The sequence below is a fragment of the Epinephelus fuscoguttatus genome, linkage group LG5 (genome assembly GCF_011397635.1).
Source record: "Epinephelus fuscoguttatus linkage group LG5, E.fuscoguttatus.final_Chr_v1".
In the NCBI taxonomy this organism is placed as follows: Eukaryota; Metazoa; Chordata; class Actinopteri; order Perciformes; family Serranidae; genus Epinephelus; species Epinephelus fuscoguttatus.
Window position 1 is genome coordinate 8,114,376 of NC_064756.1, and position 26,135 is coordinate 8,140,510.

The 26,135-nt window shown below is 42.2% G+C and overlaps 1 protein-coding gene across 1 annotated transcript in view; it reads left to right on the forward strand.

Annotated features, from left to right (window-relative positions):
* Nucleotides 1–24,924, forward strand: part of pik3cb (phosphatidylinositol-4,5-bisphosphate 3-kinase, catalytic subunit beta) — a 69,492-nt gene extending 44,568 nt beyond the window's left edge. Inside the window, exons 6-24 of the mRNA XM_049575477.1 lie at nt 517–696; nt 3,124–3,291; nt 6,718–6,807; nt 7,110–7,364; nt 7,525–7,621; nt 7,733–7,863; nt 9,025–9,075; nt 10,010–10,198; nt 12,251–12,372; nt 12,839–12,982; nt 13,124–13,223; nt 13,686–13,882; nt 15,094–15,203; nt 15,380–15,458; nt 17,563–17,730; nt 17,866–17,989; nt 18,097–18,242; nt 22,335–22,467; nt 23,117–24,924. Of these exons, the coding sequence (XP_049431434.1) occupies nt 517–696; nt 3,124–3,291; nt 6,718–6,807; nt 7,110–7,364; nt 7,525–7,621; nt 7,733–7,863; nt 9,025–9,075; nt 10,010–10,198; nt 12,251–12,372; nt 12,839–12,982; nt 13,124–13,223; nt 13,686–13,882; nt 15,094–15,203; nt 15,380–15,458; nt 17,563–17,730; nt 17,866–17,989; nt 18,097–18,242; nt 22,335–22,467; nt 23,117–23,254 (2,622 nt within the window). The 3' untranslated portion in view covers nt 23,255–24,924. The remainder of the gene's footprint in view (nt 1–516; nt 697–3,123; nt 3,292–6,717; nt 6,808–7,109; nt 7,365–7,524; nt 7,622–7,732; nt 7,864–9,024; nt 9,076–10,009; nt 10,199–12,250; nt 12,373–12,838; nt 12,983–13,123; nt 13,224–13,685; nt 13,883–15,093; nt 15,204–15,379; nt 15,459–17,562; nt 17,731–17,865; nt 17,990–18,096; nt 18,243–22,334; nt 22,468–23,116) is intronic.
* Nucleotides 24,925–26,135: the final 1,211 nt, after the last annotated feature.

The following is a 26,135-nucleotide window of genomic DNA, read 5'->3' on the forward strand; positions in this document are numbered from 1 at the left end:
GGTCAGCACTGAGCTATAAATAGGATGAGCAGGGAGCCTCTGTGTGGCATATTAGAGCGGCTGTGGCAATGTGTGGAGGGCTCACATCACATGCATGTTCATGAATTTAGCTGCATCGTGAGTTCATTCAGCCACGAACGCACACACATGTCCAAGGGAACACTTGTGTATGAACTCAGTGACCGTCTCTTTGCACAGAGTGTGAGTGATCTGTCTGTACGGGACTGTATGTTCAACCCTGTCTGCTCATATCCACCGATCTACCTCCTTTCTTTTTCCGTACTTATCTTATCATATCTATAAACAGCTGTGCATGGCTGTACGTAAAAAGCAATGGAGATCATGTTTTACTATCTTACACGATCCAAGGCCTCCAGCAGGTCTTTTTTTGACATCCTGCAGACCAGATTTGACCAAAAGCACACACAAATGTTATTTCACAAGGGTTACAGTTTGAGCCTGGAGCACTAGCAGTCATTCTCTTTGTCTCTGTTCACTCCCTCCCTCGTCTTGCAGGACTCAGCCAGTCTGAAGGTGCCATCATCCTGCACCCCCTCTGAGCTGATGGAGCTGGCTTTAAAGAAGTGGCTGACCACCCACGGGCCTGAGGAGGAGGCATGGCGGGGTCAGTACATCCTGAGGGTCAGTCACTGTCTGGAGTTTCTCTGCGGAGACCAGCCCCTGATTCAGTACAAGGTGAGTGGCTACACAGTCAGTTGTCTGTCCGTGACACAAATCCTGATTTGTACGTGTCACTTGTTATGTCAATATCATGTCAAGAAACAGCAGACATGGTCCTCATAAAAAGCAATGAGGTTTTTTTTTTATTGTTTTATTCTAAATATCCACAGCCTGGTTATCACAGCTGCTGTAGTTCTGAGGAAGTCATGTATTGTTATATTAGTGTGACGATTGCAGCACAACGCCTGTTTTATGACTCCAGGAAGAGGCGCCGTCAGCTCTGACAGGAAGAACAAAAGTTTAGATATAAATTGAAATGAATAGGCTGATGGCTCAATAATATTTTTGGAGCACTGCAGATGATGGACTGTGTTTTAACAGTTGTGTAACTTGTTATCAACTGTTTAGAAAAGACTCAGGCAACCAAACTTTACGTCTGCATCAGGCACTTAAAGAATTCCTCAGCCCACTCATGCCAAATGCTGGCACGTAACTTTTTCATTAACTCGCTGTACATGGAGCAACAAAACTTCGTAAAGTCATTCACTTTTGTATGCAGCATATTAAACATATAAGTTATCTGTCCAGTTTCAGTTGTGATAGAAAGAGCTGTTATTTACTGTTGAGAGCAGGATATCGCACAAAGAAGGCACCGAGCACAAAAAGCAGCAAGATTACAATTTTCTGCAGGAAGCACTGGTGATGAATTGGTCAGAGGAGGTAAAGCATACATTAGCATGCTGGAAAGAGAGTGTTGTAAACAGAGATATGTAAATCAAGTTGCATAGACAGGTTAACATTAGCATACAAACAAAAGGAAGACATTTAATGGCAACAGCCATAGGGACAAATGCTGAGATTCTGATTAGGAGAGAATAAATGATTGGCAGCAGAATGATATATTTGAGAGTTGGTGCATTTCTTACAGGAATACTTCACCCCCTGCTATATGTATATCAATTACTCACCCGTGTTACCATGAATTTGTGAAGAAAAGTTTGTTTTTTGAACAAAGAATCCAAAAATGGAGAAAATTCACATCACTGATACAATTTTCGGTTTTGGTGCTGTGGGAAACACTATTTGACTTCGACACAACACCTGTACGTGCGCAATGCCCCTATTTTTGCCCCCTTTATGCACTTAGATCACATAATGAGTATGTGTCATTAAACTAGGACCTTGCAGGCTATGAAAAATGGGAAAATGCAAGTGAAAGGAGAAAAAGATTAAAAGAATAACAACTACTACTCATGGCGATTAAAGCCAGTGCCCGGAAATATTTACAAAGCAAACTGAACCATATGTCATGTTTTCGCTTTGGTGTGTATTTCCATCACAAGTTTAGTCTTAAATCTCATTTAAAGTGGTATAAAAAAGGTCTTAAAAAGTCTTAACTTGTTTATAGTCTCAAGTCTCATTTGTCAATTTGTATGCTCAGTACTTTCCAAACAGACAGCCCTTTTCTGAATGGGAACTGAACAGAAAGTGAAAGGTATCTATGCTCTCTTCCAAGCCAGACTCCACTGACAAAAACAGTAATTTTACTCCATTGAGCACAGGAGCTGCTGGTCTACCACTGCCTTGATCAGAAGTTAGTTTGTGTTGTCATGTGACTTCGGTGAATCCAAGCTAATGCTTTAAAGCACCAAAGTCACACAATAAGACAAATAAACTAACTGATCGAGGCAGCAGTAGACCAGCAAGCTCTAGTGTTTGAAGCAGTAAAATTACTGTTTTTGTCAATGGAGTCTGGCGTTAAAGAGAGCATAGATTAAGTATTACCTTATCTTCACTTCCCTGTCGGACAGGGCCGTCTGTTTGGGAAGTACCTAGCATACCTCTGTGAAGTCCAGGACGCCTTTATTATCAGACAAGTTGTCATGAAAACACCTTGACAGTGTATTAGTCTGTTGATTTAATAGGCTAAATAGGGTTATGAGTCAAGCTAGACAAATGTTGTGCAGGACAATTGTAGCATTGAGGCTGTGTTTTGCAGCCAAAGTAAATGTGTGTGTATCTGACATTCAGCTAGCTTAATTTGGTTACATGTCTTTTTTGTTTGTGTGTTTTTACTATAAGATTTGAATCAATGACAAGACCAAAGTGTTTGAAAAGGGATGGGTTCTTGTCTGTGTGCACCCTTGCATGTTAATTTGAAGTCTGCTGACAAGCTGTGCATAAATTACACTTGTTATGGCTTGTTAACTTCTCTGCCCTAGAAGTACTTCAGCTGATTCTTTCTGTGAAACAACCTTTATTTCTAATACAGCAATGCCTCTGCACACTTGACTGTGAATGTTTGTGCCTCACACTGTAGTAAACAACATGAAAGTTCAACTTAAACACACAGCACAACCTTAAAACAGATCTAGGTTTTTTTTGTTTTAGCTTAAATTTGCACATACTTAAAAAATATGTCCTGTTCGGTCTTGTTTGCAGTACATCCGCACGTGCATGCAATCCAAGGAGCCTCCGCACCTCACCCTGGTCCACACCAGCACCGTCAAGAGCTTGTTTGACAAGGAGATCTCGACCATCGGAGCTGTGGTTTCCCGCAAGTCCTCCAACCCACCTTTACCACTACCTCCCAAGAGAAGGGTTCCCACGGTGAGTCCGGTTATGTGTGAATGACTGTACTTCTCACTTCTGTGGTGTAGTGATCTTTTTATGTCTATTCAACATCTGCGGATGATTTCAGAGAAACAGAAGTCTTTATGGAGTAAAGTGAAGTAAGACGAATGATGTCATTTCTGCTTGATTTTTTTTAAGGTGCTGTATGTAAGTTGAATTTGATTGGTGATTTTCTTACTTCATTAGGACTAAAACTGAGGCTGTGATGCACACATGCAAATATTGTCATGCACTCTAGATAACAATCACTTAATATCCGCCAGCACTTACTGAGTAATGTCCTTGTTTCACCAAAATAGTAAAAGCCCCACAGATGATTGATTCACCTGCGCTGAGCGAGGCAGGTGTGGAGGTTTACCAAGTAAACATGTACTTGGCAGCTGTCGCCTGTCTTTTTATGATGCAGTGTTCCTGAGTGCGTCGGAGCAAGCCTGCACTCACTGCCCTGCCAGCGTTCGCCACGTTGTCAGAAAACATCACTGGCTTGTGGCTGCTGCTGCCAGGTGCACAGTGACATCACTCCTCGATGTGTGCATCCACATTTTAAATGTCAGGTTGAATTTAATTGGCCTTCGTTAGCTAGTCTCCTGGGGGTTTTAATTGACTGATGCCACGCTGACTGCTAAGGCCTGCTGGTTTGTGTGGTTTGGAGAGTCTGAAAATCACAGATGTGAATCATTATGAAACTTAATATATCACATATAATCATAACTTTAGTAAAACAGTTGTTTCCTAACTTACTGCTCACACCCGATGATTAAACACTGTTGTTAGTTTACAGTAAAAACAGCTGCCAGTTTCACTTCACTTCCACATTTTTCTTGTGAGTACATTTATACTGACTGGACAGTATGACTCTAGGAATTACAAAGTGTCACAATCATTGTGTATCATGGTCTATGATAATTGTAGGACTGCTGAGAAAAAAAAGATAAATATATATAGTTTAATACAGTCATGGTCATACTTGCGTTTGGCCATGTCATTGAGCTAGTTTGCTGTCTCTGTCAAGTAGCTGTCTGTAATTTACACACATTTACAACAGGAAATGACACTTCAAAATAAAAGCTCTGTGCCGGAAATTCACTCTACTTCATAATAAAGTGTGTTTTTTACAAACTTGACACATTCGCAAATCACTTGTGGTCTATACAAAAGTGACTTGTGACCCACCAGTTTGGAGCCACTGCCCCTCAGAGCTCTGGATAAATGAAAATTGCACAGATGAGGAGTTAGTTAGTCTTTAAAACATCCAAAAATCACAGAAGAATCCAACTTCATGACCTTAATTGTCTTGTTTTGTCGGACAAAACTCAGAGATATTCAATACTACCCCAGACAACTAACATTTTTTAAAAATTTAATTTATTTATTATTTTTCACCTTTATGTGACAGTCAGGCTACAGGGTGCCCCCATTTTCTGATGTGCTTGATCTAACCATTAATCATCATCAGAATTGTTGCCAAATATTTTCTTTCAAAGGACTAACTCGGCTTTCGCTTTCTGTAACCTTAGATTCTATAAAATGATGCACGCAGCTACCATGACGTCACCCATTGCTTTGTGGATATCTGTTCTGAAGCCTTGGGTTTTGCATTTTGGATGTCGCCATCTTGGATTTTTGGAGCCAGAAGTGACCATATTTGGACGCAAAGGGTGGAGCTAATCCTGATGCTAGCTGCTAGCTTGGTTAGCAGTGTGTATTTACAGCCTATGGTAACCTGTGATAATGCTAATGCTAATTTTTCTAGCAAAAAACAGGCTTAAAACCACCTTTTAGCCGTTAATCGACAGGACAGACAAGTGTGAAAGGGGGGAGAGAGAGGGAGTGACATGCAGGAAATGGCCACAGGCTGGAGTTGAACCCCGGCCCCTGCGGCAACAGCCTTGTACATGGGGTGCCTGCTCTATCCACTAAGCCACCGATGCCCCAAAACAACACGTACTTACTGGAAAACTTACATCAGACTCCTTAGAGAGTCTTTTTGTTACAATTTACTGTGATGACCTGAACCATGCACTAAAATAGCGACAGCTACAGCGACGCCTACACCCTGTGAATCTGAGTTTACGTCATGGTGTTGTGTGTTACCTAACCAACTTTGTCACCACCTTTCAGCCCCAGTGGTTGCGGCCTTTTGTGTAACCCCTCTTGCTCAGTTTTGTTCTCATCAACACAGAAATGTTTGAAATACACATTTTTCTTTCCACATCACACTAAAAATCTATTATTGAAACCTCTATCACCTCCTGACTCAGACTGCTATAACACCACCCTGCCTTCTCTGGTGATTATCTTCTGTTTACAGCTCACGTGCCAAAGTATCAACTGGAATTAAAAAGCAAGATCGTGCTTAACCACTTCTGCTATCCCTGTAGATGTAGACTTCCTAGTGATCTTAGAATAGATTAGAAATTTTACAGATAACTTTTTAAAGCCATCTGGGCCTTGCTCTCCAGCTTTCCCTTCTGTTTCTGAGCTTCTCGGATGGTTTTGTTCCAAGATCTATGTTTAGACACAAAGATGAAAGAGCCTCTGCTGTTTGGATTCCTGCTACACAGAATGGATTGTTTAAGGAGACCAGAGCCACAGATGCTGTTCTTGATTTAAAATTGCTCATTTTAAAGTATCTTGTCTTGTGATTTGTCAATTATTTGGCAGTTTTGGCTGTCTGGACTTAACTGTGTATGTCTAATGATGTATTTATCTGTTATTTAGTTAAGCACTTTGCTTTAAGTGCTGTACAAATAAAGCGTGAAGCAGTGCAATGCAATGGAGGCAGATTGGAGGACAGAGCGGACAGAGATTCTGGTCAGACTGTAATAAACCTACCATGTAAATGCGGCTCTCTGTGACAGGAAGTGAGATTTATTTTCAGGAAAGGAACTTGTTATTGGATGCTGCTGTACTGTAAGAAACTTGACTGCCTTTTGGTCTAAAAAAGCAAGAGAAGAGAACAGAAGGACGGGGTGTTTGTGTGAGGAGACAGTACGTGGAGTTCTGCCTGTAATAGTAGGGGCAAACACAAATGTAGTCTCTTATCTGATGAGAGGAAAATTACACACACCGTCACGCTCACACAAACATTGAAACACATCAACACACGTATCCACACACAACGGCAGAGGCAGCAAACAGTAGGAAGTGTGCTAGTTAGTCATGTTCATAGACTCTAGGTGTCATGTGATGCTGTTTTTCCTGCTGACTGCTGACCCTCGCAAATCCACTTGGCTTGACATCAGAATGACCTGCCTGACCTCCCACATTGTTTTTAATGTGCGTGTGCAGGGAATCGATGGGTGTGAAGAAGCGCTGTGTAGGAGTACATATTTTTGCAGTACATTATGCTAATACTGCACACTCATAGCAAGTCTTTCTCTTCTCACCTTCCCTCTGCAGCAAGTACAGACGTGTGTGTGGGACGTGTCTATCCCGTTTAAGATAGTCCTGGTGAATGGCAGCAAGGTGAACGCGGAGGAGACTGCCAAGGTAAACTCTTGTCATTTGTATTCCTGTTAATATGTCACTGCACACACAAAGCCTGCCAGGACAGATGTGCAATGTCAGTTTCACAGTTTCACATTGACAGAAGTTACACACACCTGAAACTAATGTCACCTGGGTCATGAGAGGGTTTTATCGCATGTTGTGACTCTTTTCATGAGGCTGAGACCCAAAGCGGGTTGGATTGGACAAAAGGTTAAAGCAGGCTAGCTTGTAAATGAATATTAAGTTTAATGCAAGATGTAAAATGATGCTATACACTCACTGCTCCCCTCCCGCCCACCCAGGTCCAGGTGAGGGCCGGACTCTTCCACGGCACGGAGCTCCTGTGCAAGCCGGCGGTGAGCAGCGAAAGTTGCGGACGCTCAGACCACACATGGAAGGACAGCACGCTGGAGTTTGACATCTCCGTCTGCGACCTGCCACGCATGACCCGCCTCTGCTTTGCCATATACGCCGTCATGGATAAGGTCAAGAAGCAAAAGTCCACCAAAAACGCTCACATAAACAAGTACCAGACCATCCGCAAAGCAGGGAAAGTGGTAAGAAACAGGCTCGTACGTACGCTGTCAGCAGTTTGCAGTGGATCAGATAAAGGCCTAAAAAGTAATAAAAGCTTCCTCAGTGTCCACACATGGCACCATCTTCATTACATCATTGACTAGTGATCAATTTCACGTTTTTTCTCTCTGTGTGGTCCAGCACTACCCTATAGCTTGGGTCAACACCATGGTGTTTGACTACAAAGGCCAGCTGAAGACCGGAGACATCATCCTGCACTGCTGGTCTTCCTTTCCTGGTAATCCATTATATCTACTACTATAATTGAACCTGGGTTACATGAACAGTTGCCATCATTCAGTAAATGTGTGTCATTTCATAGAAGTCTCTGTGTGTGTCTCTTATCCAGATGAACTTGAAGAGATGCTGAACCCCATAGGAACCATTCAGACCAACCCCTACACTGAGAACGCTACAGCGCTGCACATCCACTTCCCAGACTACTCGTCACACCCGATCATCTTCCCTCCCTTTGACAAGGTCAGACAGCTGTCAGTTGTACCACAGAAACGTACATTTTTGCCAGCGTTTGGATCACAGACTGTAGACAATAATGGTCATAGCCACTTTGACGTCAACCATTGGTGCGTGGACTCGCGTTTAGCATTTTGCCCTCACCATCTTGGATTTTCGGAGCGAGAAGTGACCATACTTGGACAAGATGGTGGCGCTAACCCTAACGCTATGTTCTAGCTCAGTTAGCATGGTGCATTTACAAGTCTATGGTTAGCTGACATATGCTAATGCTAATTTTTGCGAGTTAAAAACAGGCATAAACCATTAAAAGTGAATTTTACTTACCCCAAAAAACGGAACATTGGGCAACTTAAAGGGTCTTTTAGTACAATCAAATGCTGAACAAGACTTTTGTAGTTAACCAAAATGTTACAGTCAACTTTCATGAACTGAAAACAACACTAGAATCCTACTTGTACTCTATGAATCTGAGGTCACGCCATGGTTACATTACCCAACAAATGTTGTCACCGTGGTTGCAACTTATCAACGGACAGCACTTACTTGTCACCCAAAGTAGCTATGGGTGCTAGCTTTAATTATAAGCCTTAATCACATTTAATAAGGGAGCTATATAAAAATTCACCCCCGCGTAAAGTTGTCATATATGTTGAAATTAGCCAGAGAGTCCAAAGTGTTTTTTGTACCAGGCTGTAAACATGTTTATTTCTGCTGTAAAGTTGGGTATTTTAACATGGGGGTCTAAAGGGATTGACTGGCTTCTGGAGCCAGCCTCAAGTGGCCATTTGAGGAACTGCAGTTTGGCACCTCTGCTTCATTTTTCAGCCCCGGAGGTTGCGGCTTGATTTGGATGTACTGACAAGCTTAAATATGATTCATTTCTGCTGTCATACACTCAAACATGTCAAGGCTGCTATGACTGTGCCACACTCAGACTATGTCTGGACTCACACAATCGAAAGAGACCTCTGTGGCCTCTTTTTAAAGAATAGACTGCAGCTGAATTTGTCACGGCAGCGCCTTAGTGCTCTTCATAATCGTACGTAGTGATTATGATGAAGTGGTGGCTGTTAGCATGAGAGGATCAGGACGTGCTCGGCCTGCCTGATGCGCTCTATCAGTGTGTGCGTTCACTCATACGGTGCTCACTTACGTTTTTTGCAGATACTGGAAAAAGCTGCAGAGATCGCCAGAGCAAGTGACTGTGCACCCATGGTGAGTTCATGTACAGTGGGATGTAATTACGTGGACGTGCCTATTTGTGTGCATTCAGAATAAATACAATGGCCGACCAGGTGAAAAGAAAGTGACATATTTGTGTTATGTTGGCCTGCAACAAATGCTGCATCATTTGTGTCTCTCCCCCTCTCACACACACACACACACTCTCTCTCAACAGACACACACAGTCGGTATAGTATAATCTCACACTGCTAGTTTCCTTGGAAACCCATTGTTATCACTTTGGCAGGGTGTAGCTGCAAAAATATTTCAATCCCCTTCAAAACTCAAGTCTCTAATCAGATTACTTGTGCGTTTTCCTGTCTTACCGCCCCTCAACTAAAAACCCACTCCTGGGCGTGTTACAGCCGGTTACGTAACCCTGTGTTATGTAGAGGGCAAGCCTGAACGCACCCCTTTAGTGTAAGGTGTGTGTGACACTATGGATCAGCACCGACCACAGCCTCGTGTTAATTTTTTTTTTTTTTTTTTACTGTGTGTCAGTTTGTTCATCAGTTTATAAATACACACGGCCCCTCTGACATTATTCTTCTGTTATCAAACTTAAGCCTGCCATCTCTTTTATTTAAGCATATCATTACTCAGTTTGAGTTGGCTGTTGCATTGTGTCAACTTTTAAATCAGACAGCATAAAGCTTTCTTTAATCAGAGACAATGTTAGTCCTTGGTTTCATGGTATAGATGAGCTGTATTCAAGACAGCTGATGTACAAACTGCAGGATGCTTTGATACATGTCTGCCATCTTGTGGCTCTTTACAGTCACTGCTGCTTATTTCCATTTGCGTCCTGGCTCCTCTTCCAATTTTCCTTCATCATCCTCTCACACTTTCTCTTCTTCATCTCATTCATCCTCTCCCTCTCTAACTCCCCCACCGACCATTCTTACCTCCTCATTATCTCTCTCAGGGTCGTGGGGGTAAAAAGTTCCACATAGAGCTGAAGGAGATCATGGAGCGTGACCCGCTGTCTCAGCTGTGTGAAAACGAGAAGGATTTGATCTGGACACTACGCTACGACTGCAGAGAGAACTTCCCTCAGTCGCTGCCCAAGCTGCTACTCTCCGTCAAGTGGAGCAAACATGAGGACATGGCCCAGGTGAGCCAGCGTGTCCACTGTCCACGCATTTAATGGGACGAAGTCAATACTTTTCAATGTAAAATGTGTCAATGAAAGTAGTCAGAGAAAGCAGTTTCATGGTTTTTAACATTTTTACAAGCCAAAAACACACCCTTGGCTCACAACTGTGTACTTTGAATCTGAGTGACATTATCTGTATGAGGACAGAGCTCGTGAGTTTATAGTTTAGTCACTTCACTCCATGCAAATTTGAGCTTTTATGTCAAAAATGATTGTAATGGATTAGTTTTAGAAGACAAACGTTCTATTTTGATACTGTTCTGTAGTCTAGCCTGGACATAAAAGTCCGCGTACTATTAACCTAACATGTACTGGTCTTAGCTCTAAATATTGTTTTTGGTTTGGACTGCATTTTTTGCAAAAAATGGTGCCATTATTTTATTCAGTGTTACCAGTGATGGTTATACTGTGCATCCGTCTTTGAGAACGGAATAGTTCCATTGCATTTAAACATCTGAAACTGACAAAAAACTTCCCTCACTATCAAATTTTACTTAATCAGCCTTTGAATAAATAATATTTCAAATATTGTTCAGAACCAAAATCAACTTTCTTCACATGAATTTGCACACCTTTTTTATGACTTAAGTTTACAGAAGTTTTAATTTTTCAACGACACCAAACCACCTCAACAGGTAAAAAAAAAACAATTAAAAAACACTAGGCAGAAAAGAAATAATAAATAAAATAAGTTAGGATTGACTTATAGAAATAATAGAAGCAAATAAACTTCTTTTTTTTTTTTAAGATATTTTTTGGGGCATTTTGCCTTTAATTGATATGACAGTCAAGCATGAAAGTAGGAGAGAGAGAGAGAGAGGGAGTGACATGCAGCAAAGGGCCACAGACTGGAGTCGAACCTGGGCTGCGGCATCAGCCTTGTACATGGTGCGACTGCTCTTCCCACCAAGCCACCGACGCCCCAGAAGCAAATAAACCTTAATGATGAAAAAACAATAAACTGAGGTAAATCAAAATAACAGTATTAACATGACATCTAAGTAAACTTTTCGGAGTCCAACCATACATTTTAAATGTCCACTCGCAGTCAAAATAGTGTCCATGTTATAGTGTCCCTATAAATATTTCCTCTGGCTGCGCCATCACCACATCCACCCTCCTGCGCTCACTACAATCCAAACAAGAGCTGTGCACACTACCAACATGTTTCTCTATGTTTACAACTACACATAACATATCAATATATGCACACCATGTATGTTATGAGCCCGGTACTTAGCAAACTCAAAATCACTCCCCCCTATACTCTGGAACCTTAGAAGATTCCCCATTTATTGTTATATTTTTCTACTCATTTATTAGACTATAGGATATTCTCTCAGAAGCTCCACCTTGCCCATTTCTGAGATCCATTCTTAAAATAATAGGCCTTCTACAGCTTTCCACTTTCTCATTATCATCTGTTTACCAATCATAATACTTGTCTGAATCCAGTTTGCTGGGGGTTTTATAATGTGGTCAACGGGTGTAGGATTTCCAAGTATGTATACACCAGGACAAAACTCATAATCCACCCCTGTGACTCTAGTCCATGTGCACACCATTTTAAAGCTATATACAGCTAATGTAGACTCAGTAATAAACCACCTGATCTCTGTAAACACTGTGTGGTTACATCACACTTGTGTGTTACGTTTGGAGAGACACTGCTGCTGCCTGCAGACGGTGCTGTGTTTAAAAAGCAGAGTGTGGTCAATCACAGCTCGCATGACACAGACACCTGTGACAGTGTGTTTACTTGGGAGCAGCTGCCTCAGTGCGCCATAAGAGGCCATTTAAACATTGTCTAAAATCGTTGATTTCACTCCTGAACAACAGAGAAGAAACTGTGATCACAGTTATTATACTACTAATTTATTGTGCAGCCATGTGGCTTATCAAACTTTTACAATGAATGTTCTATTCAATGAGCTCCACAAGGACGGTTTATGTATGTATGACTGATTAAACGTCTGTGTATTAGTTTCTGATCATTTATGTGTGTCTCAGCTCCAGGCACTGCTTCAAATTTGGCCCAAACTGAGTCCCAGAGATGCTCTGGAGCTTCTGGACTTCAACTACCCTGACCAGTATGTCAGAGAATATGCTGTGGGCTGTCTGCGTGATATGAGGTAAACATATATCCACCCACATGTACATTTTAATATAATAAACTGGCCTTCTCTGTTTTTCTTTGCCCTCATATTCAAGCTCTTACATTCATATATCATTCAGTGTATAGCTCCAAATATCAAAGGCCAACCATGTATCTGGTGCATGGTTGTGACAAGGATCAAAACAAACACAATACCGACACTTACAGACTAACTTTCTTATTTAATGTGGGCAAAATAAACAGAAACCAAAGAGTGAAGCTGGTGATGGCTTTATAGGTGAAACACATCCATTTTTGTTTGTTTTGCCCACATTAAAAAAGAAAAGTTATCTGTGAGAGCCGCTGTTCTGTTCACTTTGTTATATTTCCTTGCCATTTTATATTATTATAAATTACTATATGCATGAATTACTGTCAGCTGATAATGCTCTCAGTAAACCTCCTCTGACACTTCTCTCTCTGTCTCTCTGTCCTCTCACCAGTGATGAGGAGCTGTCTCAGTACTTGCTTCAGTTGGTGCAGGTGTTGCGTTATGAACCCTACTACGACTGCGCCCTCACCCACTTCCTGCTGGAGCGTGCCCAGGGGAACCGCAAGATAGGACACTTCCTCTTCTGGCACCTACGGTGTGTACAGACATGTGTGCACATGTTGTGTTGGACATGAGAAAGAAAGGGAAAGAGACTGTGTTTGTTCAAGAAGGGCTACAGTTGCGTCACGAGAGGTTTCTCTTCTTCTGACTGTGGCTGCTCTGCTGCCCTCTACAGGTCAGAGATCCACATGCCGGCTGTCTCAGTCCAGTTCGCCCTCATCCTGGAGGCCTACTGTAGAGGCAGCATCCCTCATATTGAGGTGCTAAAGAAACAGGTAGGTCCCACACACACACACACAATATAGTTATTTTATTTCTTGTTTCTGCACACACACACTTTCAGTTTGTTTTGCCTCTAGAGGTCATGTCCCATCCTCAGCTCCATAGCGATGCTTCACACTTGACTCTACAATGCCTTAGTCAAGCACTAGAATAGCTATGGTCCATTGTCAACCTCAGCAGGACTACATTCATGGTATTTTTAGCCCGTTTCAGTGACAGCAGCGTTACCCTTTTGCCCTTTAGCCTTTGTCCTCTACACTGTTGATTCTGACAGTCACTCCGGTGGACACTTCCTCCTACTTCCTCATCAGCACCATCATTTATCTAGCCACCTTCCTGTTCGGAAGAGCATGCACAATGCTGACATAGTCTGCTAAAGGAGAATGAGCTCAGTTTTCTCTGACGTGGGTTCTTACATTCACTGCTGTTATGTGAAATGTTCAATCTTTTCCCAGGTGGAGGCCCTGAGTAAGCTAAAGTCAGTGAACGAGCTAATCAAGCTGGGAACCATCAAGAACGCTCGGAGTAAGACCAAGGAGGCGATGCTGACCAAGGAGGCCATGATGACCTGCCTGAGGCAGAGCGGCTACTCAGAGACTTTGTCAGACCTGCACTCCCCTCTGAACCCCAGTGTCCTGCTGTCGGGCATCAAGTAAGACAATACTGTTCTGATCAGACGTCTGAGGCCACATCCACACTGAAATGTTTACATTTGAATGCAGTGATTTAAAACAAAAATAATCTCTGTACAAACTGGCATTTAGAGATAATCTGTGTCCATACTAACTCGTCTGAAAACGCATATCAGATGACCATTCATGTACACTGGGCATGTGCATGCTGGTGTAAACAGGAAGTAGATTGTCTGCTCTGCATTTGTTGCTTGAATACAAAAAATACTACAGAGATGATGAAAAGTGAGGCCAGAGATTTCTTTGCTTCGGCCGACGATGAGGTGGAACTGTTAATGAAAGCAACACATGACTATAAGGTGGTCAAGGTGTTGAAAAAATGAATAAGGAGTTGTTGTAAAGCAAAAATGCAGACAATTTAAAGCAATACAGGGTGCGGCATCACTGGAGGAAGCCATGACGATAGGGAAGGAGAAGTACCCATGCAAGAAGGTTGAAATCTTAAAAGGTAACGTTATGTAGACCTAGCGATAATAATTTGTCTTGACACGCTGTGACTGACAAGACCCAGACGGGAAGCAAATGAGGATTTATTGTTTTCAAAAGTCTTTGTTTTTGCCCATCCAGACTAAAATGCAACCCCAGAGTTTTCACTCTGTCATCGACCACATCTTCTTCCACTATTTATTTTTAAAGCCTTACATGGCCTGCCACCCTTTCCAACATTAGATCTCTCAGATCCTCAGACCAGTTGCTCCTGGCAGTCCCACGTTCAAGACTAAGGGGGACAGACGTTCGCAGTAGACCCACATGTTTTCTAAGGCCTGTGATTTCTCTCTTATATTTTATTTTCCAGTCTTACTATTTTGTGCTTCATGTTCTTTTTTACTCATTTATTTTGTGCATGTTTTGGGGGTTGTTATGTCATTTCTCTTATATTTTGCTGTAAACATGTTATTTTATTTTACTGCACAGCACTTTGGTCAACTCTGGTTGTTTTTAAACGTGCTTTATAAATAAATGTGATTTCGTTTGATTCAAAAGTCTCTATTTAAGCAGTTCCAAAACACCAGAGTAGTGTGAATGCTAGGTGTAAACGCAGCAATAGTTATGCATTATAAAACAAAAACATACCAGTGTGGATGTAGCCTAAGTTTTAGATCAGATTGAACTTTTTCTCCTTTATTTTCACAATGCATCATTCCCTGTCTCTCTCTCATTGTCTCGTCAGTGTGGAGAAGTGTCGGTACATGGACTCTAAGATGAAGCCACTCTGGATTGTTTACAACAACAAACTGCTGGGGGGAGACACCCGGGGGATCATCTTCAAGAATGGAGACGGTAGGAGGAATCAAAGACAAGGGGAGGGAGGTTCAGGGAGGAGGGTATGAAAGGGAAAGGAGGACGGAGGAGGAGGGGGGAGAGATACGGCAAAGTCATGCTGATGAGGGATAGAAATCACTTTGCATTTTTCAAGTAAACTCAAGAAGCACAACATTTTCTTTTCCTTTTTCTAGACCTAAGGCAGGACATGTTGACCCTGCAGATTCTGAGGTTAATGGATCTGCTATGGAAGGAGGCTAGTCTGGACCTCAGGTGAGTTTTTTGTGCTTGAGCATGTGTGTGTGTGTCTGTGTCTGTGTGTCAAACAGTCAGACATTGTCGAGCTTGTTTGTTCCTGCTCTCTGTAGGGAAGGGGAAGCTCTGGTGGGGTGCAGCCAAGGAGGGGAGATACTATTTTACCCCATGCTAGTTCGACCTCAAACCCTGTCTCACACACACACACACACACACACACACACACACACACACACACACACATACACACATACAACAATATCTGCATTACATCCTAATCAAATCCACACTTTCGCACGTTTACAAACCCTTTTTCTCCCTTCGTCATACGCTGACACATCTGGAGCTGAGCGGTGGAGGGGGTTGTTTTGACAGTTGAGCTCGGGGACGGTGCTTCAGATTACAGGGACGCGGGGTCAGAGTCCGAACACAGTGATGGGACATTGTGAATGAAGGGAGGGACAGCGTAATGAAACCGCTATGATGTGGTGGACGTGAGGTTGTTCTGTGATTTCTTGCTGATGTATTTAGCCGCATATATCCTTACTTACCGGCTGCCTCTAGTTGTTTTCCTTTATTCAAACTCAACACCCATCAAGCTGAGTAACGTGTGGCATTTGGTCTCCATTAAACTTCCGTCAAACTGCAAATTAAATACAAAAATCAAGTGTGCTTTGAGCCTCAGGTTCATGGCTGTCTGATATGTAAGACTGCGGGACCACTGAGTTAGTAAATTTAACAAAAAAGGAATTATTCTGAGGAGGATTTGTCTAGGTTACATATCTCTGCATCCTGCTAAATGAAGACCTACTGCCATCCAGTGGCAAGAAAGAAAAAGTTAAAGTGAATGAAGAAGAAAATGTATCATCATCCAGCCGATCTGCGTGCCATCACGTAATCGCCGTATGTTCCTCACCATATGTTCCCATCTGCTCTGTCTCAGCTCAGTGTTAACAGTACGATAGTGTACACTGTCTGACAGAGTGAACTGCACCCAGGGGAGTGCTACATGAATGAACTTCCAAACAAACCACAGCCTAATATCTTAATCTCATAAATACACAAGACTGGGAACTGGATCTACAGTAACACACACAAAGTTACTGAGAGCTGCCTGGTGAAATGACCCAAATTAGAGTTTTGTTTTTCATGTGGCATGGATTTATGGATCTCGCTCGGGTCATGTTTTTTTTTTGTGAGTTTTCATTCATATGTTGAAATGAGTATGACAAAAATCTAGGGCTGCCCTGAATACCGATCTTGGGGCAACAAAGCTTCATTGAAAAATATTATTAGCGAGCGTCAAGGGGGGATGAGAGGACATTTTTTTTGAAACATCAGTTTTCATTCATCTAAAATAACGTGACAATTGTCACTTCGTTAGCATGCATGTCCCAGTAACATCCGTATGTGCTAGAAAAAGGAATATTTTGGTCGAACTGTCTGAGTCCCAAAACTAGGCCAATCAATGTCCTCGTCTGAGAATAACTAAGAATTTATGAGAACAACAAATAATTAATGGGCTATTTGGGATTTTTGGGGGGTAATGGTATAGAAAGACAGCATTTAAATAAGTATTTGGACATTGATTACCATGGCAACAATCAAAGTTTCAAAGCATTCAGCGCTAAAAAAATCAGATACTGCTGTTTCAAATGCATCTGATGTGTATGCAGAGTGTGTCAAGTGTAAACTAAATGGAAAATGGGGTGTTTGTAAAAAACTAGTTGCTTACGCGCCATATTTTCCTGTGGGATATGTAAAAAGTCGAAATTGTGGCAATAATTTGCACAGCAGAGCATTTTGTTGGTGTCTTAAAATGTTTCCTGGAGTAGGCTATCTGAAATCCCAACGTGTTGTACAGGAGAGTGCACTGCAGTTCCTCAAAGACATCTTCGACAACGTCTGCATTGACCACAAGCCCCTCAGGTTTTGTGCAGAGTGGTTACAGTCGTTGCTACAAAGTCTGGAGATTGCTGACATTACAGACTTCTCAGCTTGTGTGTCCCTGTTTGGATTTTCTTTTAGATCCATCGCCAAAATCCTCCTGGATGGATTTGATCCACAGTGTTCCAGCTGATATCATTAATCTCTTGCTTTTCTTTCTTTCCATATCATGCAGAATCGTACCATACGGTTGCCTAGCTACAGGGGACCGGTCAGGGTTGATCGAGGTGGTCTCATCAGCAGACACGATTGCCAACATCCAGCTGACCAGCAGCAATGTAGCAGCAGCTGCCGCCTTCAACAAGGATGCTTTGCTCAACTGGCTCAAAGAGAGGAACACTGGGTAAGATGCAGATTAAATGGACCTTTCAGTAGCTGATGTGTTCCAGGTGCCAGTGACCACTGAGGCTTGCTTTGAAGAGAATCCAGAGGAGAAAATGCACTTACGTGTATGTTGTGTGTGTTTTTTTATTGACAGCGATGCTCTTGATCGGGCCATCGAGGAGTTCACTCTGTCATGTGCAGGCTACTGTGTAGCCACCTACGTCCTGGGCATTGGAGACCGCCACAGTGACAACATCATGGTCCGCAGCACCGGACAGGTTGGACTGATAATTTGTTTTATCCGCATATATGAGTCCAGTCTCTGTTAGTTTGTTTTCTGACCTTGCTCCATGGTGCTCACCAATTGGCCGTCTTTGTCTGTCAGCTCTTCCACATAGACTTCGGTCACATCCTGGGCAACTTCAAGTCCAAGTTTGGCATCAAGAGGGAGCGCGTACCATTTATCCTCACACACGACTTCATCCACGTCATACAGCAGGGCAAGACGGGATACACAGAGAAGTTCGGCAGGTTTGTCCCTTTTATTTTATGTTTTCATCTTCAGCCTCTGTAAAGCCTAATGAAGCGTCTGCCTTTTATCATTATCAAACTGATGGATTGTCAACTGTTGGGTGTCTTTCTTTGGAAACATAAAAGAGGCAGCCAACATTATTTAATGACCCAAAACAACATCTGTCAGCTGAAGAAAAATGGGCCTGTTGCAAACATAACAACAAACCATCATAAAAATTTTGCATGATGAGCTGTCAGTCAGAAACTTGTCTAGTATTGAAATGAGCGTTGTGTATGTGTGTGTCATCCTGAATCCATTAGACAAAAACAAGGTGAGCTTTATTGTCACAGGACTTGAATGTTTTTCTTTGCATCTACAGTACACTAAAGAGGTTATGTACACATAGCAGCCTGGAAGAATCAAGATGTCTTAGTGTTTTATGTTAAAAAGACTCAAATAAAAGCGTATGTGCTGTTTTTTAAAAGACAGGAGCTGACAGCTTGTCATAGAAAAGCTAAATTTAGCTCATGACAGAAAATACAAAGTAACTGTTTTTCTATTTTTTGGTTTCTTTGTCTGCATAAAAATATAAAATGGTAGTAAACTGTCAGAGGATAGAAAAGGCAATCAGGGGCACAAGGTGTTTGTAGGGACCTAGAGGGCATCTGAGGGCCTACACCCTCTCCCTACCCACTTTCACTCCATTTCCAACTTCACGCGGGGGGTCCACCACATTGAGTGCCATCCCAAACCAACTGGTGAGGAGTGGAAGCGAGCCTGCACCAATGCCAACTTATTTACCATGTGCAACGCTGTACTGTCTGTGAAGATTCTCAGTCATCCAAGTCATGGTAACCGTACGTGCTAATATCGTAGGCAACTGGAATTGCTTGCGTTTCTTGATGACGTTTCGCCTCTCATCCAAGAAGCTTCTTCAGTTCTAAATGACTGGTGCGAAGTTGCAGGCTATAAACCCTGTGTGGGTGGGAACCCTTGCAGAGTCGTAGGGGTCACGTGAGCTCTAAGTTTCAGAGTCGTTAAGGTCGCAATGTGAGTCGTTAGGGTCAGGTGGGACCAGGGGTGAATGGGTGTGAAGTCGTCTGGGGAGGGATCCCAAGACTGCGTTGTAGGTGGGGGATAAGTGAGTCATTTAGAACTGAAGAAGCTTCTTGGATGAGAGGCGAAACGTCTTCAAGAAACGCAAGCAAGTCCAGTTGCCTACGATATTAGCACTTACGAACGCCGTATTGTGCTCATCATGGAAGATGCTTTGTACAAGTAAAGTTACTACCCTTACAAACATAAACTGCTCAAACTAAGATAGACATTTAAAGGCCTTTGTCAGACAGACATTAACATCTTCAAGGTTAGCTTGTATAAAGGATAGATTCTCTAATCTCTAGAAAACAGTGCGTTTATTTGATTTTAGTGCTGAATATTTACAAAAAACAAGCATTTATAAACATCCAAGTGACAAGCCAAAAAGTTATTTATTTTTTTTAATGATAACAATATAATATACAAAAATTAAGGTAAACATTAGCAGCACATACAGATTAAATCAAGTGCTAGAAATGCATGTGAAGAACATAAAATTGGATCAAGCTTTATTTTTCTACATGGTTACGAAAAGTTCCTCCGTCTGATGCAGAGAGTGAAGTTTGTCCCAAAGCCTGCCACTGTGTTTATCCCCTACACCTTGGTGACAGGTGTTTCAGTCAGCTGTGAAAGTGACTACAAACAGAGTTGCACTCCTCAATAGAGTGGGAGTGAGTAGGGTGAGTTTTGGAAAGGCCCACAAATCACCTGTTGCGTAAGTTAGCCGGTGCAGTACCGTCTCCCACCAGCAGTTGGCAGCAGAAGCTCAGGCACTGATGAACTCCTCAACAACAAGTGTCACTAAGAAAAAATCCACCTGTGTAATGAGATGAAACTGAGCTGTAGTTCATTTGAGGGGTGGGATGTGTGACTGTCACACACATGGCTCAGTTGTTACAGCATTTTAAAGTTTGGTTTTAACATGATCGGCAGTGTCAAAGCTTCAGGATCTGATTTCTTTAAGATATTTAGTGCTTCAAACACACTGTGGGAAGAAACTTCAGCTTTTATGTGACATTTAAAGAACACAAATCTAAACCATTAAATCCATTGCCACCAGCCTAATCTATGATCACACAGATCATCTGAGACATTCAGGTGCTGAGCGTGTATCTGTGCTGTCAGCCTAGATAGCTGCTCTACTTTAATTTTTTTTTTTTTAAAGATATTTTTTGGGGCATTTTCGCCTTTAATGGATAGGACAGACAAGTGTGAAAGGGGGAGAGTGAGAGACATGCAGCAAAGGGCCACAGGCTGGAGTCGAACCCGGGCCGTTGCGGCAACAGCCTTGTATATGGGGCGCCTGCTCTACCACTAAGCCACCGACACCCCAATAGCTGCTCTACTTTAGACAGCAAAACCTGTCCTGTTGTCGTCATATCTCTCCGTCTCAGACTGAAAATAAACAAACTCCAGCAACAAGTTTCTGTGTTGTGAGCCACGCGAAGCTGCACTGCTGAAGCGTACATTGTTTACCAAGTAGGTATCAGAGGTGGAACAAGCAGGAAATACACTTCTGTTACAGTAATCCGTGTTCTTATGACCTACATTCATTACCACAGGGGAGTAAACATGTGGAGACAGGTCCTGTGTTACATCAGTTTAAGTTATTACAGTTTAGAAATAGTCCACAGTCATGCCACATTGAGTTTAAGATAGCAGGGTTGGTAGTGCTGTAACCATGACACTGCTAATGGTCTGAAGGGGTTGCCTGAGTCATTACATTTTTAATTGCACTGACTGGCTTTATACATAATACTCAGCATGCCCACGTGACATTTAAATCTAGTTATCCAACAACTAAGCCTCACAGCTGGTTGTTGACAGCGAGGAGCAGCTGAAAGGTGCTCTACCTTAAATGATCTTTCCTAAAAACCACAATATGCATTGCTGCATCAGCAAATGCGTGGGTTCAAGATATGGCACATTGTGTGCCAGATCAGAGGGAGAATACGTTCGCAAATGTTTTTGTGAAAGCGGAAATACCCTGGTGGAAACATACACCCCATATGATGACCTACAGTGCGGTGTTTTCAGAACCCGACCAGAGTGGAAGTGTTGGCGTGCCTCCTTTATATCTGGGCATTGAAGTAAACATCTACATTTGATTTTCACCCCTCAGACTACTCATATCCTGAACTATAGGTTTAAATTGATTTTTCAAAACTACAAAAACGTAACCGTATGAAACTGTGATTGCATTAAGCTGAGCTGTTTTTGGAAGAACTGTGAAACAAGGATACACATTGTGATCATTTAGGTTTTGGCAGCTTTTTGCACACACAGAAAACAGCAGTGGCAGTCATTAGATGTGGGTTATAATCAGAGGTGGGTAGTAACTAGTTACATTTACTCAGTTACATTTACTGGAGTAACTTTTTGGATAAATTGTACTTTTCAGAGTAGTTTTAATGCAAAATACTTTTTACTTTTACTTGAGTTATGTTGTTTTAAAGCAACAGTACTCTTACTTAAGTACAATATTTGGCTACTCTACCCACCTCTGAGTACATAATTACATATATATATATATTTATATATAAGAATATATTTGTGTTATTTGGTAAAGATTTAATTTATTTTGTTTTAGTTAAAGGGGTATCATTTAAAATACATGAATTTGCAGATTATTATTTTGATTGATTACGTTCATGTTCTTATTTTACAAATAAATCAGACGTTACTCAACAGTTACTCAGTACTTGAGTAGTTTTTTTCACCAAATACTCTTTTACTCTTACTCAAGTAATTATTTGGATGACTACTTTTTACTTTTACTTGAGTAATATTGTTCTAAAGTATCAGTACTCTTACTTGAGTACAATATTTGGCTACTTCACCCACCTCTGGTTATAATAATTGTATGCGTAATCCTCACAGAGACAGTTAAATGGACCCTCGCAAGAACATCATGATCATCATTGACACTGGACTCAGTGTCAGTGTCACAGTCGTTGACACCGCACCGTATGTGTCAGAAGTAATGAAGCGTGTCTGTCTTGGTCTTGCAGTTTCCGTCAGTACTGCGAGGAAGCCTATCTAATCTTGAGGAAGAACGGGAACCTCTTCATCACACTGTTTGCCCTCATGCTGACCGCTGGACTGCCTGAGCTCACCTCCGTCAAAGACATCCAGTACTTAAAGGTACACACACACATACATACATACACAAACAGCACATTTTATATATGTAAAATATGCATGTCAAACAAAATCTACACCTTGTGAACTGTGATGAATTCTCAGCAACAACAGATTTCTAAACCACCAGCCAGCCACCCTTTTTCACAGGACATCTTTGGTTTGTGTATTTGTGCATCTCTTCAGCTTCAGGCTTTTTGACAACTCATCTCAGCAGAGAAACAATGCGGGGGAGAAGAAACACAAAATGTGGTTATTAATAGCACTTAAACAGGATATTAAAGCCCACGTGAAATTAAAAACCAGGTAGACTTATGAATAAAACTGCATGTCTCAAAGCCAGCTAATGGAGTAGTGGGAGGATTTATCAGTGGAAATGAAGGAGCCTCTCAGCCTCAGAGTTTTGTTGTCACGTGTCCTTGCTTTATTTGCTAATAAAACCCATGGATTTGAGTGTTTAAAGGTGTTTATGTGGTTATTTTGGGTCAGTGTTGGAGTGGGGCCTTGAGCTAATGATGAAGGAGAAATCTGGACCCCATGGCTGGACTAGTCGGGAACCACTGATGTAGATGATGTACTTGTTGGATTTTGGTGTCAGAGTATCCATCCTCCTGCCCACACAACTAACCCTCCTCCTTTCCTCCCTCCTCAGGACTCTCTGGCTCTGGGTAAGACAGACGACGAGGCGCTGAAGCAGTTCCGCCAGAAGTTCGACGAGGCCCTGAGAGAGAGCTGGACAACCAAAGTCAACTGGATGGCCCACAATGTGGCCAAAGACAACCGCTCGTAGAGCAGCAGAGATCCCTCAAAGGCCGGGGGGTCAGGGGCCAAGAGGACACAGTGAAGGAGTGTGTGAATGTGCAGGAGGGGAAGGGTGTGCCATGGAAACGGGGTGACAGCCACCCTGATTTAAAGAAGGGAATATAGCAGAATATCCCAAACGTGAGCAGATTCATCCACACATACTGGACACACAGAGGAAACCTACTCTCCGAAACAGTTCGGCTACCCTGCACCCTTACATACTCTGTATCCCTCCTCGCCTCGCATCACTCTGGCACGGTGCCTCCTGAAAATCCAAATGACATTTCTGTGGAGTCATGGTGGGGAAAGTCGTTGCAAGTTTTGCACAGGCACAGCAACAGCTGATGGAGCACACAGCCAAAGGAAGGGAACTGAAGCACCCACTCTGCCCACACTAAAAATGAACTGTCCCTGTGGAGTGGGCTGACGACAAGAAAAAAGAATTCTGGAGCGGATGAATTTTCTCAGACAGACTTGAAACATGGTGTGTATGGACTCTGATGGGGGCGCAGGGTTTGACCACGCCCCAGAACTGCTTTAAGTACAGCGGAGATAACAGATGGGTGTGGAAAGGGCGGAATCGAGAAAGACGTCTGACCCCCATGTCTTAAAACAATGTGCACAGCGCCCACAGGAAGTGCATCTTAACACTCTCGCTCCCGCTGCCTCAAAGTGTGCCTCAAAACTGCGGGAAGATTGTATTTTTTATGAGTTTTCTTTTGCCATTTAAGAGTTTATCATGAGACATCTATGTGCCAGACTACTTTACTAGTCCACAGAGAAAACTTGTGTTCGGGAAATAATAATAAAAATAGAAGGGGTGATTAGAAAAGGATGCCCTGAGCCTGTTGGTCCACTGTTTGAATCTCAGCAAATTCGGACCTTTGAACACTGGAATGTTGTCAAAGAGACGTATATGAGAACTTTCAGATAGTCTTTTAATGAACTAAACACTTTATTTTTTAATTTCTTTTATTTTGAAATGACAATGTGCATTGTTTTTTCTGAATAATTTCAAATCAAGAGCATTATTGGACAAAGTGTTATCACCTGTGAGTCATCACTAGCCAACTTGTCTTAAAGTCTAAAAGGATGCAAGCTCTTTAAAGCGCCATCCTGCTCATGCTAGCAACCATGACGAATAAAAACTCACTGAGGAATAACTGATGCTTTTAACACGTTAGGACCAAAAGAAAAAGTTCAGTAATGTCATTGTTCATATTGTTTTTAATTATCTGTGTCTGAATTGAATGTGAAAATATGTGCCGCTCTCTTTTTAAGTGTATTTGTTTTTATACGAGCAGGTGTGGGCGGAGTTCGGGCCGGTGCAGGCGGGGTCTATCAGTAGGGACATTACACTGCGATGCAAAGCTACTTCCTCGTTTCGACATACGGTGCTCCTCAGCATCTGCATCTGTGTTTGATTTTTCGTGCAATATCCGAGTATATGAACCATATCTTATTATGTAAAACCTTGGGCCCAGGCCTAAGCCTATAATGGTTTTTTCTCTGTTGGTTTATGTGTGATGCAGCTGTATTTCGCACCACTAGCCTTCATAAGTCTGAGACACTGGATATTGTCAAATGTACAGGCTTTTATTGTTTTGCTGGTTTTTGTTTTCATAGGAGTTTTATTAAAGTTATTTTCCAACGCGCTGCATTTTCCGCCTGTCGTCCATTTCCTTGTTCTAGAGGTGGGTTGTGAGACTGCACCCACTCAGGGCAGCACCATGGATTTTTTCTCTCTGTGTGATGAATGCTTATTGATTCCAGACCAGAAATATATTCAGACCTACAGTATTTTTGCCTGCTCGCAAGAGAAAATGAGAAAAATAGCATCATTGCAAAATAGAAGGAAGTCCTACAAACACACCCTCTCACCTTTAAACATAGGTATAAATTAGCTTACAGCTATAAACTCCAAACTCTCTGCATGGCTAAGATGATGGCATACACAAATGATAAAATCTAGGCCCCAGAAAAGCTGTGATTTTAGTCATATACAAGGTAAATCTTGAGATACAACAACGAGCATCAATAAATGATGCTTTATCTGCACACACTGGCCTTCTCTATAATGCCTCCCCAGTTATTTCAAGACACACCGCGACAGTTGACCTCACGGGGTGCACAATGCTAAACAAGGGAGAACGCGGAGGGCTTTATTTTAAGATTTGAGCAAGGACATAGAATGTTGTTTCTCACCCTGACACACTTTTAAAAGGAGACGAAAACAGATGCTCATGAGCAGCTACAAAAAAAGCTCCAGTCAGTAACCACCATTCCTTTCTGAGCGACCAGACCCAGTGCAAGGAGCGATTTTAAGGCATGTTTTTGGCTTCTCCCTCCACAGAAGACAATAACGAAAAACATTTCACATAGTCTCGACTGCTGAAGTGAAATTAACTGACTTACTATATGGAAAGTCACCCCAGTTGCCAGAAAAAGATGATGGCAGTATGCATAGCGGCAAACCACAAATATGTTACATTTGCATGTTTCATATGTACTAGTCCATACCCATTGGTAGCTTTGTCACCTTCTACCTATGTCAATCCTCAATGCCTATGTGCAGTTTCACATAGATTGACCACGAATTAGAAAAAAAAAAAAAACAACATTGGCCCATAGGGGGAGCCACAGCGATCAGTTGCATGTTAGCCATTTTTTAAGCATGTTTCTGTTGTTATAGCGCCACCCAGTTGCCAATTAGAGTTAAATTTCTCCAGTCACCTTGAGGTGTCCTGTTCTACATATCTACCAAGTTTAGTAAAAATCCATATGGCGGTTAGGCCTAGATAAGAAATGAGCTCTCTAGCGCCCCCATTTTGTTTGATGGGGTCAATAATGGAGGGGTTATGTGTGGT